General features: G+C 40.8%; 1 protein-coding gene across 6 annotated transcripts in view; it reads right to left on the minus strand.

Moving 5' to 3' along the window:
- Positions 1–8,933, minus strand: part of EPHA6 (EPH receptor A6) — a 482,670-nt gene extending 473,737 nt beyond the window's left edge. For all 6 annotated transcript variants that reach the window (XM_054081746.1, XM_054081767.1, XM_054081730.1 and 3 more), the window contains exon 1: positions 8,706–8,933. In XM_054081746.1, the coding sequence (XP_053937721.1) occupies positions 8,706–8,808 (103 nt within the window). In that variant the 5' untranslated portion in view covers positions 8,809–8,933. The remainder of the gene's footprint in view (positions 1–8,705) is intronic.
- Between the last annotated feature and the right edge of the window lie 3,367 nt (positions 8,934–12,300).

Raw genomic sequence — 12,300 nt, forward strand, 5'->3', positions numbered from 1 at the left:
GCTAAAAGCTCTGGCCTTTAACTCTTCTCTTTGATTCAGTGGCTGTAAAGATTCAGAAGGCTTGCTCAAACTAATATTGTGAAAAACAATAGTTTTGAAGAGATGCAACACTGAAAAAAACAACTCCCCATGCAGCTGAATGTTTGCACAGAGCCATGTATTAAACAACGGCAACAAGAAATATTGGACTCTTTCCATCCACTAGCATTCATTTCTCTACATGGGATGAGAAGCTCTTTAGATAGCCTTTTAGATAGAGTATATGATAATATCATTACATTACTCTCCATCCAGAGGAACCGTTAACATGACATGGGATACGATCTGATTTCCTGGTTCACTTTTACAGTCCCAGATTTCTTCAGAAGCAGTCTTTATGCAACACCTGTCTCTAGCAGACCTAATTTGCACAGTGTGCACAATCATTCCTATTTCTTTGAATAAAATATATCTTTACCACTTCTATTATACACCATTTTACAGAGACAAGTTCTTATCCTTAGCATAAGATGTTTCTTTATATTTCTTATTGAAAGAAATTAAGTTAATTCTTTCTGAAACTATCAGTCTGGAAATCCATATCTTATTCAAGCTTTTTATCATATATTACAACCACAGGGTAAACATTCTTAATGCTGCCTCAACAGCAACAGAGTTTAGGTTTCCATCGTATCTGATGGCAGTCTTAGTGCAAGTCCAGCTGAGAAGCTCATGCGTCACATCTCTCATCATATGTCTCACTCCTAAATACTAACACTATTCATATATACATAAATTAAATTTTCCTCTAAGAAATGAAGCCCACTAAACTGAATTATTAAATCCTAAAAAAAACTCTGAGTGGGTGTTCCTGCTGTATCATTATGCCATGTAAGTGTTTATCAACTCTACCTATATACAAACCAAAGCAATCTAACAGAGAGAAAAGTTTTACATTTCCTGAACTTTCCCCTTCAAAGATCTTCAGCAGCCAGACACGGTATGAAAGACTATGCAGTTTTATATGGTCCCACTTTGTTTAGCAGAAAGTTCTAGATTCAAACCACATTTTGAAATGCAACTCCCTCATCCAAATGCTTTTCATGCAATCAATTTCCAGCCGCAAAGAACAGAAGCACTAAAGAAAAAATGGCTAGGTTTCCTTTCTTTTTTTTTTTAATGAGTTCAAAATATATTTGAACAATTTAATTTTAGATTTTAGCAGGAATTTCCCTATAGAATTTGATTTTAAACCAGCAGCTGGAATCCTTTGGGAAAACTGGCCTGGGAAATCTCAGACATAACCACTTCTACCAAGATTAAAATGCCAGTGCATTATTTTATGGAACGCTTTCTAATTCATTCTTTTATTCCTTTATTTTAAGCTAACTAGCAACCACCAAATACAAATTACAGCAGCAAGTGCACTCTAACCAAGGGTCCCCAGCCAAGACAAATCACTCATTGCATGCATCAATGATAGTGTTTGCTATATGTGACTTTTCCCCTTTTGTTCTAGGTGCAGATGCCATTAAATAGATTGAGGCTGTAGAGCTCCCAATAAATATACCTTTTACTATGTTCTCATTCTCTGTGTGTACCTTCACAGTGGTTTGTTACAGATGGTGCCTACTGCCCACACTTCTTTTTGTGCAGACGTGACATAAAACTGATTTTATTCTAATCTAAAAACTCTATAGTTACAATAAAAACTGTTGGCATGAAGGAATGCTGTATAACAAATGCACTTAATGTATCTATACATTAAAATATTCACTCTGGATTGCTATGTTTACATTAGTGCATCTCACATAAGTATTGTCTATGGAATCCAACCAGCTACACGGACAGATGAGAAGCTGCTGTGCATCTAGCCCTTATTTATCTGGTCCTCTTTCTGGAGAACCCGTCAGCAGACACCTTTGAAGACTATCTGGAATTCAGTCAACTTAGAATAAATAAAACCACCTTTGTTAAGAGGAAAAAAATTCTACCAACTTCTTATAAATCTACCGAAATACAAATCAAGAATTTCCATTAAGGTAAAGAGTATTACACCTTTCAATTCTTGGTTCTTCCTAGAGAATTTAAATAGAACCTGAAAGTATGAACACATACAACACAAGAGAGAGTGGAAGAGGGAAAAAGGGAAAGCAGGTGAAAGGAGAGAAGAAAGACCTTTTCTGCATTTCTTATGCTGGGACTGTCTTGTACCAGATGGCACAAAAAAGAGAAATCTGTGGATAGGGGCCAGCCTGACCATACATCTTCCCCTAAATCCACACACTGGAGAGTGTTTGCGTGTGGCTTTCCTGTTACACCAGCTCCCTTCAACCCCCATATTTTCTGAAAGAATATTTCAAGCAATATTAACACCACAGTTATGGAAATATTAAGGGTGAGTAATCTGGTGATCAAGTGAATGAAGCACAGCCTTCTCTGGTGACTAATACAAGCACAATCAAGTTTTAATCATTCTTCAAAATTTCAGTTTGCCTCCTTTATATAGAGATAAACCACAGTAACAAAGAACTATGAAACAAGGTGTGGGGGTTGGCAGGCAAGTGTATGTGGGGGGAGTCAGGGATAAAAGCTTGAAAACATTTGGATAGTTTTAAAACAAATTTTATAATATCCTATCCATTAAAAAATTTCAGATATCAGGAAAAAGATTCAAATACGAAGTTCTTTATTTTGATTCACCTTACTTCGAGTCCATGTTTGACAATCATACAATTCATTTGACATTGTGTTATATCATTATCTATTTTTAATAATTAAATATTTGTGGGGTTTTAATCAAGATTTAGGATTTGTTGTTAAAAAAGAATTTCACATTTTTATATTTAGAGACAAAATACATTTTAAATCCTCAGATTATTCTATAGGATGGAATTTTTATTTTCAATCTAGGTATAATCTCCTCCTAGGATAATGTTTTTGAATTTTTTTTTAAAAAAATGTTATTGGACCACCAAAAGAAATGTCAGTCAAGAATATTACAGCATCTTTTTAATCTAGTCTTAGTTTAAAGATTAAAATACTCCTAGTTTCTTTAAATATACACAATAATCATTGGGGCTGTATGTGTTCAGAATATGAATGCATTCACAAAACAAAGTAATAGTATCTGCTGAGTTAAAGGTTGAGGCATACAATACATACTGTAAAAGCACTGTTTAAAGAGCAGAAAACTATTTGTACAGTATCATCAACTGGGGGAAGAAATACCCATGCATTGTTTGTGTTTTTTTAATATCTAGGAAAGTATATAAAGCATCATTAAAATAACTTCACTGGTTAAAATTAATAAATCTCTAATTATTAGATTATCACCATTATCAAGGTACTCAACATCCTTCTGTGGTTTTTTTACAGCTGACAGAATTTAGTCCAAGTGCAGAGATCCAAGACAATAAGTGATCAAAATGCTAGCATGCAAAATTATTATGTTGTGGGCAAAACAATTAAATTAGCAAAATTTTCCTACTGACCAGGAAAAACTTTAGGGTTGGTTTTCAGTTTCACTGGGATGGTTTTGGGTTGGTTTTTTTGTGGATTTGGGGTTGGGTTTTTTAATAAAATGGATTAGCAAGCTTCAGATATCCATATAAAACATGCAGTTGAATTAAAATATAGAAGTATTCTTTAACACATTAAAATTAATACTTATGATAGAAACGGATGCTGAATTAATTCAAGTGACTTCCCTTTAATATCTATGTATTTTGAGCAGACTTGTTCTTAGCCTACCTCGATCAACAGCCTACCTACATAACAAAAAATAGGCGTTGCAAGACTAATAATGAAAGTATCGTTGGAAATAGTATAAGGATTGCTAGAATAAGTGGCAGAATGGAAGACTAACAGGGGATTACAAGATAAAAAAAAATCTGAAAATAATTTCACTGTTAAATTTTACAGGCTTTTATATGGTATGGAAATATTCCTCCATCATTACAAGAGAAGACTGAGTGATGCTTACTTTAAGGAAAAGGTACAGAAATGGAAAGAAGCATTTTAAAAGCCCTAAAAATAAATACAGATTTTTAGGGTTTTAACAGGTCTTACAAACCTATTCCACATAAGAAAAAAACAAATGCTACTAGAAAAATCCTGATTTCTACACAAGTTGCCAAGACAGAAGTTCCTAAATGCAAAAAAGATAAGGCAGTGGCACCCAACAATTAGAAAGTAATCTAAGAGAAAAGGTCTGGAGAATCATTTCATCATAAAGTTGAGTAAATTGATTTATACAGACCAAATGAAATCCCACAAACAATTTCATGCTTTTATCATATAGGAGGAATCTTCTTTTCAGTAGTAATTTTCAGTTCCAAGACCTTATCATGAAGACTGGCATACCATTTACAAGTACAAAATTTTGAAGATGTACTGTTCACAATAGATATTTTCTGTTGAGATCTCCTGTATGATAACATGATTCCTGGATATCAAGGTAGATTTTGGACAAATAATTTATTTCCCTATTTACCATTCTCTTTGTCACAAAGTTCAGCACATTACCAGGCAAAACAAACAAAATACCAGCCTCTCCGTGTGCCAATACCGAGTCAGGGAAATCCAGAGATCCTAACTGAAACATTCTGTCTTGCACACTCAGCTGGACCAATATATCTTAACATATGCTACGTATGTGTTTAAAAACAATAAAATGATTTTCATACTGCACAAGTTATCAGTTTCTAAATATCACTAATCAGTTAAAGGAGAATTTAAACATGTTAGGCTTTTTTTTAAATTTTTTTAACATGGCCAACAAATTGCATATTAACTTGCTCTGTATCTTACTGATAAACCATTCATTGAACTTCCTAAAACTCTCAAGTAAAAAGTCTTAACACCAGATATCTTAAATAAACCCTCAAATAGAGTTTAGATCTAAGTAGTTAGATCTAAAACTATATATCTAGAAACATGGAGAAGATTTCCGTAAGAAAAAAATTAACTTCCTAAATGTTTTTTCCTTCTCTCATTTGTAAACCACTTGACTTGTCAAAACAGCATTGTCTGGCCAAAAATTAACTGTTAAATTCATGGGAGGATAAGAATGGTCATTCTTGATCAAAACCAAGTTATATCTGATCACAATATGAAAGCACAGTTTGAGAGAAGCCAGCAGAAGATGCTTTGACAAGGACCTCAGAAGAGTAGGCAATTGTCCCCTCTGTGCTGGTGTCAATCTAGTTTCTAGCAGCTATGCTGGCTTGTTTCCTGATACAGGCAAGATGTTGACTGAAACTGAAAACACTGATCCCTGAATAAATCATGAAATGGGAAACCCAGCAACTGGCAACTATTCTCTCCAGTTTATTTTTTTCACTGATAAAAATGTGAAATATTATAAAGCCTGCAAATTCTATAGTTTACTTTAGAAATCAATTGTCTAGTGACAGATAGTGACAGATAGAGTTTGAAAGAAGCCAAGGTACAAAAATTCTTTCTGGTTTACATATATGTAGAAACATACATCCATGCATGCTTAGCACAGGATACTGTCAAACTGTTACCTAACATAACCTTATTAAAAACTCATACATGTTTTGCACAAAGAAGTTCACAGCTCAGATGCTATTATTTTTATTTTTTAGGTTTGAAAATAATTGCCCAATTTGTTGTGTTCTGGCAACCAAACAACAAGTCTACAATGCAGGCCCAAATCTTGCAAAATAATACAACATGTTCATAACTGGATGTCATGGACAACTAATGAAAATTCAGATGAATGTGCAAGCACTCACCCTACACCATTAATCAAGGGTTATGTTTCAAGCAATTCTGTTTTAGACTGCTGCAGCGTGTGGTTCCTGTGCAGCTCCATGGCTTTGCCTACCTGAAGGGTTTTTCACAGCAGTAAAAACTAGCCTTTGGCACCATCATAATTTGCTTTTGAACTTACTACTCCATTAAGATGAATGTGTGAGTTCACTTCCCTGTCAATAGCACTGTTTGTATCTGCCTTGCTACAGATACTCTAAGACAACACACATTGATTTACTGGGTGAAGAATGACAACCTAAGTGTCTTGGAGATAGATAGATACATGTTCCTTTATATATTTATACAAAAAAAAGTCATTCTTTTTGTTTGAGGAAAGCAAACAAAAAGATTAATCCCTACATAGTAAAAACAATTTTTAAGGCTGGAGTATATTAATTCTCTGAAAATCCCTCTTTAATAACAGGATATTACCATAATAACAGGAAAAAAACATTGAGAACAAAGTGGAAGGGCTGTCTGTTTACAGAGTTGGATTAATAAAACTTATTCCCCTTCCACCTTTTCCCCCAAAACAATCAAGAAACAGAAACAAAACATTCTTTCACAATTTAGTGCTAATGCTCGTATGTTTGTAAATACAGAATAGAAGACTAAATAAATCAGAGAGTAAAGCCAAGCGAAGTTATAATTACTAGCAAAACCCCAAAAGTGATTACAAATGTTTCCAATATGTACATTCTGAAAATACCACCTTATAAAAATTTAAGATTTTTTTTTTCAGTTAACTGTATGAGATTTCAAAATTTTTTGTAGGTAGGATCCCAAGAGCTAGTAAGTGACATTTTAAACTTACACACTGAGTGTTTACAGATTGGGCAACTTCTTTATTGTACTAATTTTTCTTCATTCCATTCCTGGATTTAGAGAAAGTCATCTTCCCTTCTGCCAGCTGTTTATTAACCAGCTGAGGGGGGTGTTTTGAAGCATCCATGTTAAAACAGTACATTTTCAGTGCACGTGTTCTGTTGAGTTACACTTACTATTTGAATTCTATGGTACAATGACAGTACCAAAGAGAGGCCACTCTCTTTGTTGGAAGTTAGGAAAAAAGGTGCAGAAAGAAAAGTTATTCAGAAGTTAAGCAATCCATCAGTATGTTATTCAGCCAACAACTCAATACCTGAACTGGTTGAGAAAACTTATGTCAACATCCAAAAAACCCACTTCATCTTTGACCAACATTTTTAGGGGCCTAAACTGTTTCGGTTTTCCCCATTTTTCACCTGCTTTTTAAAACACTATTTAAATATTACAAATTTAATCCTAGGAACATCAAATACCAGTTTATAAACCTAATCTAACTTACAGTACTTATCAAGAACTCTTTACCTTCAATGCATATAGTGTATCTTGGTTATTCTGTAACACATGCGAATAGATTTTGTTAATAGGCATTCACGTGTCTTGTTAGGCCTTGCAGTAATGTAGCAAACATTAGCATGCACTGATGAGAGTGACATAAAAAGAAAACTGTGTTGTGCTACTGTGAAAATCTGATGTCTTCTAAGACATGAGTAAGGTCAAAATTAAATACATTGTATGTTTTACAATTACCAACTGAACTTATGTATGTTATACAATCATCAACTGAAATTACTCATCACATTTAGTGTAAAAGAGATACAGGAATAATAGCAACTCGGAATGTGCCTGCCATAACTGACCCTGACTACTCAGGGTCCTTGTGGATGTACTATGGTATTTTCTAGATATTTTATCCTCTCTTCTTACTGCTACCCACATAGATGCAATGAACACTGATTGTAAAAGAGAAGCGTTTAAAATATATGAGCTATCTATTTGATATGACTCCACAACTAAGACCAGTTTGTTTTCTCTGATCATTACTTTCCACCAGAGCCATTTTAAGCTCTCCCTTTATTAACAGTGGGTAAAATAATTTCTGTCAGAAGCAACATTTACAGCCACCCTTCAGTTCCCATGTTTTCGGTCATGTAACACTAAAATCCCATAACACAAAAGCTAAATTGTACAAAACCAAATTAAAATAAGGGAAGACTCTCCTACTTTAGGCATAGACGCATCTTACATGCTCCACAACTCAGAGAGATATACAATAAATAAACAGTTAGGGAATTGCTCTGTTCTATCTCAATGTTTGATTATGTGTAACATGATGCTTCACAATCAGTTATGGAGGATTTTTTTTTCAGTTTTTCCTAAAAAAGATAATATATCCTTTAGATGTAGTATACGTTTTTTATTTGTGTTTTTCTAAATAGGATGATTCCTTTCTTAATTTAGAGGCATTTCTCTTAAACGCACACATTACAACCTGAAGAATTAAACTACTGTCTCCCATAAGACCTGATGAGCACGCAGCTGCGTGACAAAGACTTTAAATGGGACTTTTTTTTCAGACCATCAGACCGTAGCACGTAGAAATGAGGTGTCCAGGACAGCTAGACACCCTTGCACAACTCGCTGAAGAGCAGCAACCTCCCTTAACGCGCAGGGAGCTCTCTCGAACCCATTCTACAGGCTCTTTGCGGTCGGCAGGAGTAAAGTAAACCTTAACCGCACATTTCAAGTAAAAAGATGCTACGGCTCCGTCTCCCCGGGAGGTGACTCTAGGTTACCTGCTGTTCAGCAGCTCGGCCGCAAGCCCGGCGTTATTTCCCTTCCCGCCCGGCGCCTCGCCCCTCCCGGGACACCGCCCGAGATGCGGGGGAGGCAGCAGAGCCCCCTCTCGCCAAGCGCCCAACTTTTGCGGGGTCGTGGGCGCAGGAGAGGTGCGACCGGTCCCCCCGCCCCCCCTCAGCACGGGCTGAGCCACCGAGAGGAGCCGGTGCGCGCCCCGACCCAGCATCCCTCTCCCCGGGGTGCACCCCGTCCCCGCCGGCTCCTCGCACCCCGTACGCCGGGTTGGCCGGAGCCCGCCCCGCTCCAGCGGCCGCCCTTACCGTGGTTGCTGGCGACGTGACCGGCGGCGGCGGGGCGCGCTGTCAGCAGGGGGAGGAAGAGGCCGACTCTCCAGAGCCACCCTCTCACCTCGCAGCACCCCATGGCTGGTGCCCGCCCGTGGCTCCCCGTCCTCCTTCCAGCCGGACGCGGCGCCGCCGCCCCCGCGGGCTCCGGGGCTGCGCTGCTGAGGGCTGCCGGGGCGCATCCACCGGCGGGGTCCCGGGGCGGCTCGGAGGGTGCCGGGAGTCCCCGCTGCCGCCCCCGCGGCGCTGAGAGAGCTCCGGCAACTTCGGGGCGGCGGCAGCAGCGCGGGGGACGCGGGAGGTCGCGCCCCGCTCCCTCTGCCGCCCTCCGGCCGGTGGCACCTTCAGTCCCGCAGAAGGACCCCCAGCACCTTCAGGAGCCTCCTCGGCGGGAGCTGCCTCCTCCCTCGGCCGCGCCGCGCGGTCCCTCGCATCCCCGGCCGGAGGCAGCGCCGAGGGGCGTCAGGTTCCCACGATGCCCCCGCTGCCGAGCGCCCGCGGCGGGAGAACGGCCGGGCGCCTCCTCACGCTCCCGAAATCATCAAGGAAACTTGCGGGACGACATTCCCAACCCCTTCTCCGCCGTCCCCAACATTTGCCGCTCGCCCCTTTCAGTCTCTGTCTCTCTCTCCCCTCTACCGCGGAGCAATCAGGAATCAGGTGGCTCCGGTGCGATGCTCGTCGCCCGCTCCGGTGCGATGCTCGCTGTTCGCTCCGGATTTGCGTGCCGCAGTTTGTTGTTTTTCTTGGTTTTTTTTAGTGCCGCCGCTCCCTTTGCAGCCCTCAGAGCGATCGCCCCCCTGGCCGCGGGGCCGCCCAGCCCGGCGAGTGCCCGGTGCGCCGGGAGAAGCCAGCGCGGCCCCGCGCCGGGGGCGCTCGGGCACACGCCCCCCGGCCCGGCGTTCGCGGGTGGGAAAGAGGGATGGGGAGGGTGGAAAGCGCTGGAGCGGCGGCGTCTCCTCCTCAGCCGCCCTGCCAAGGGGTGCGGGGCGGTGCGGGGCGTGCGTGCGGCAGCCGAGGAGAAGCGCCCCCCTCGCCTCGCCGCTGCTGGCAGGTCGGATGAGGCAGGTTCAGCGCTAGAGGGGGTTAGTTGACAAGGGATAAAGAGGGGGGGGAAAAAAAACTAAGCCAGCCCGGCCGGTGCGCTCCGCTCGGGAAGGTGCGCAGCTGCGGCGGGGTTTGGTCGCCGCCGCCGTTTAAAAGCGGGCGGGATGCGGGGCGGGGGCTGCGCTCTGCCCGCACGGAGCGGCCCCGCGCCCGGAATTCCCCCGCAAGGGGCGGCGGGGGCGGCTCGGAGGAGCGAGGGGGGAACCCCTAAAGATGCGCCAAGGGGTTACAGGGAACAAGCGAGGATGAGCCAATGCGTGTGGGCATCCCCGGGATTCCCGGGACACTTACTCCCCTTTTTTTGGTTGCTGTTTTTTGGGTTGTATTTGTGATTTTTTTTGTTTAAGTTGTCAGGACGCTGTGCAGGGCTGGGGGTGGGGAAAGCGACTCGGGCAGGGATGTGAAGGTATGTGTCCTGGTGGGATGTGGCGGCTTCTGTCACCGCCTGCGAGGTTCCCGAGGATGGGCTCGCTGCTGGAGCGCCGCGCTCAGAGCGCACCCCCGGCACACGGCATCCTTCTTAATCCAGCGAGAGATTCGGTTTCTAGGTTTGGATAAAACAGGCACACACCCGCACCCCCCGCAGGAAGATACTCGTACCTGTATTTCTCAATATAAGCTCCCGAAACCGGGTTTCTAAAATCATACGTAAAAAAAAAAAAAGGCTGTCTGATTCCCAAGGTTTCTAAGTGTCCATAAATCCCATTGAAGTCAACGGGTGACGCAGTTACAAGATTCTGCACCAAAGAATATCAGAGTTCCTGATGAGATGCCTAAATAGACGTTTTTTTAAAAAAGCTATATATGGAAACAGTTACTTTGTATTGCGAGACTAAAGAGTATTTTATAAAACTATTTCCCATATTTAGCTGTAATAACAATGCTGTATAAGGAAATGAACCTTTATTCAAAAAAAGGTTAACAGGAAAAGCTTCAGTAAATATTTATAAATGGTGAAATAGTCATTACTGGTTTGCCCTAATTTCATGACGGAGGTAAAAGTTCAATTTTTAGAATTTTCCCTGATATTCCCTATGAAACATCAAAGTCCATGTGTCACAATAACTGTTCTGTTCTGGAATGGTCAAAAGGAAAATGGCACTGGCATTAGAAGGTTAGCCTTTTAGGGTAATGGGTGAGAATTTAGACTTTTCTTCTGCTCCAGTTCTTGGTTCAGTGGTAAGATGCTTCCCAACCAGACTGCCAGAAGAAATTCAGGCAATACATCACATATACAATCCCCCAAATTAAGACGAGTCATTTGGGCCCCACGCACAATCAATACTGCTACTTGTCTGCAACATCTGAAAAAGACTTTTCATGTGTTAATGCAGAAGGGCAATTTGCACAGCAAAAGTAAACTGAGATTCCTTCCCTGTGTCTGCTGTTGCATGAGACAGATTTGGGCTTTTTATAATAGGATCTTCCCTGACAGCCCTAGTAACATACGCATTTGTCTATATGTGTGTGTGCACTCTCCATGTACTTATGTGTGTTTGTGCATCCCCGTGTGCACCTGCATACACAACAAGTCAGCACGCTGCACATTATGCATCCTTTCTTGGCATTAATGAAGCCAAATCAGACTTCTTCAAGGAGCTTAGAAGGTCTGGCTCACCTTTTCTTTTGCTTTTACATGTCATGTCAGACTATAGCTGAATACAAAAAGGAGGTGGTGAAAGATGTGATAGGAGCGTAGACAAATTCTTTTTATGTTTCCTCTCACATGCAGAGCACATCTTTGCCTCCTGGTAGCCTTGAACTCCACAAGCCACAGATAACCGTTAGGTAACAAAACAGCTAAAAGGGATGGCGTCATCTCTGAAGTGTCACTTCACCAACTTCTGACTGACTACAGAATTTCCGGGAGAGCAACTTTGAAAAAACACCGTTCATTCATTTACACACAGATTAAATTTTTATAACGTTGTGTATTATCATGAATTCCAAATTAAATCTTAATCACTGTGCTTTAATCTTTCAGATGTATGCAAACATGATAAACCTTACAGAGGAAAAAATATATTAAATATAAAAAGGTAGAGCCCTATTTGTATACCCTTTTTTTTCCCCTGAAATTTAAATCCACTTAGTATTGTAAACAGTACAGCAATACATTTAGTAAGGGATAATTGCACCAGGAAAAACAAAGAAAAACAGTCACAATTTGGGTACCTTGACACTCACATTTCTAGAGAGTGTGTTTTTGCAGAAGCAAAGTAATCCATATATTCCCGTTCTTAAAACAAACTGGAATTTGGTCTTTCTTGGGAACAGAGGAATATCTATTCTACTTTACGTTGTTATTTTCTTAAATAAAGGGATCATCTTTATGTTAGAAACAGACAAACAAACAGACAAATATTGCATAGGCATAAAATTACTCACAATAGGTTGTTCTTTCTTCTTTGGGTAGTTACCTGTACATAATTTATCTTTAATGTAGCGTGATTTTGTTACTTAT

This window comes from Cuculus canorus, chromosome 1 (assembly GCF_017976375.1).
Source record: "Cuculus canorus isolate bCucCan1 chromosome 1, bCucCan1.pri, whole genome shotgun sequence".
NCBI lineage: Eukaryota > Metazoa > Chordata > Aves > Cuculiformes > Cuculidae > Cuculus > Cuculus canorus.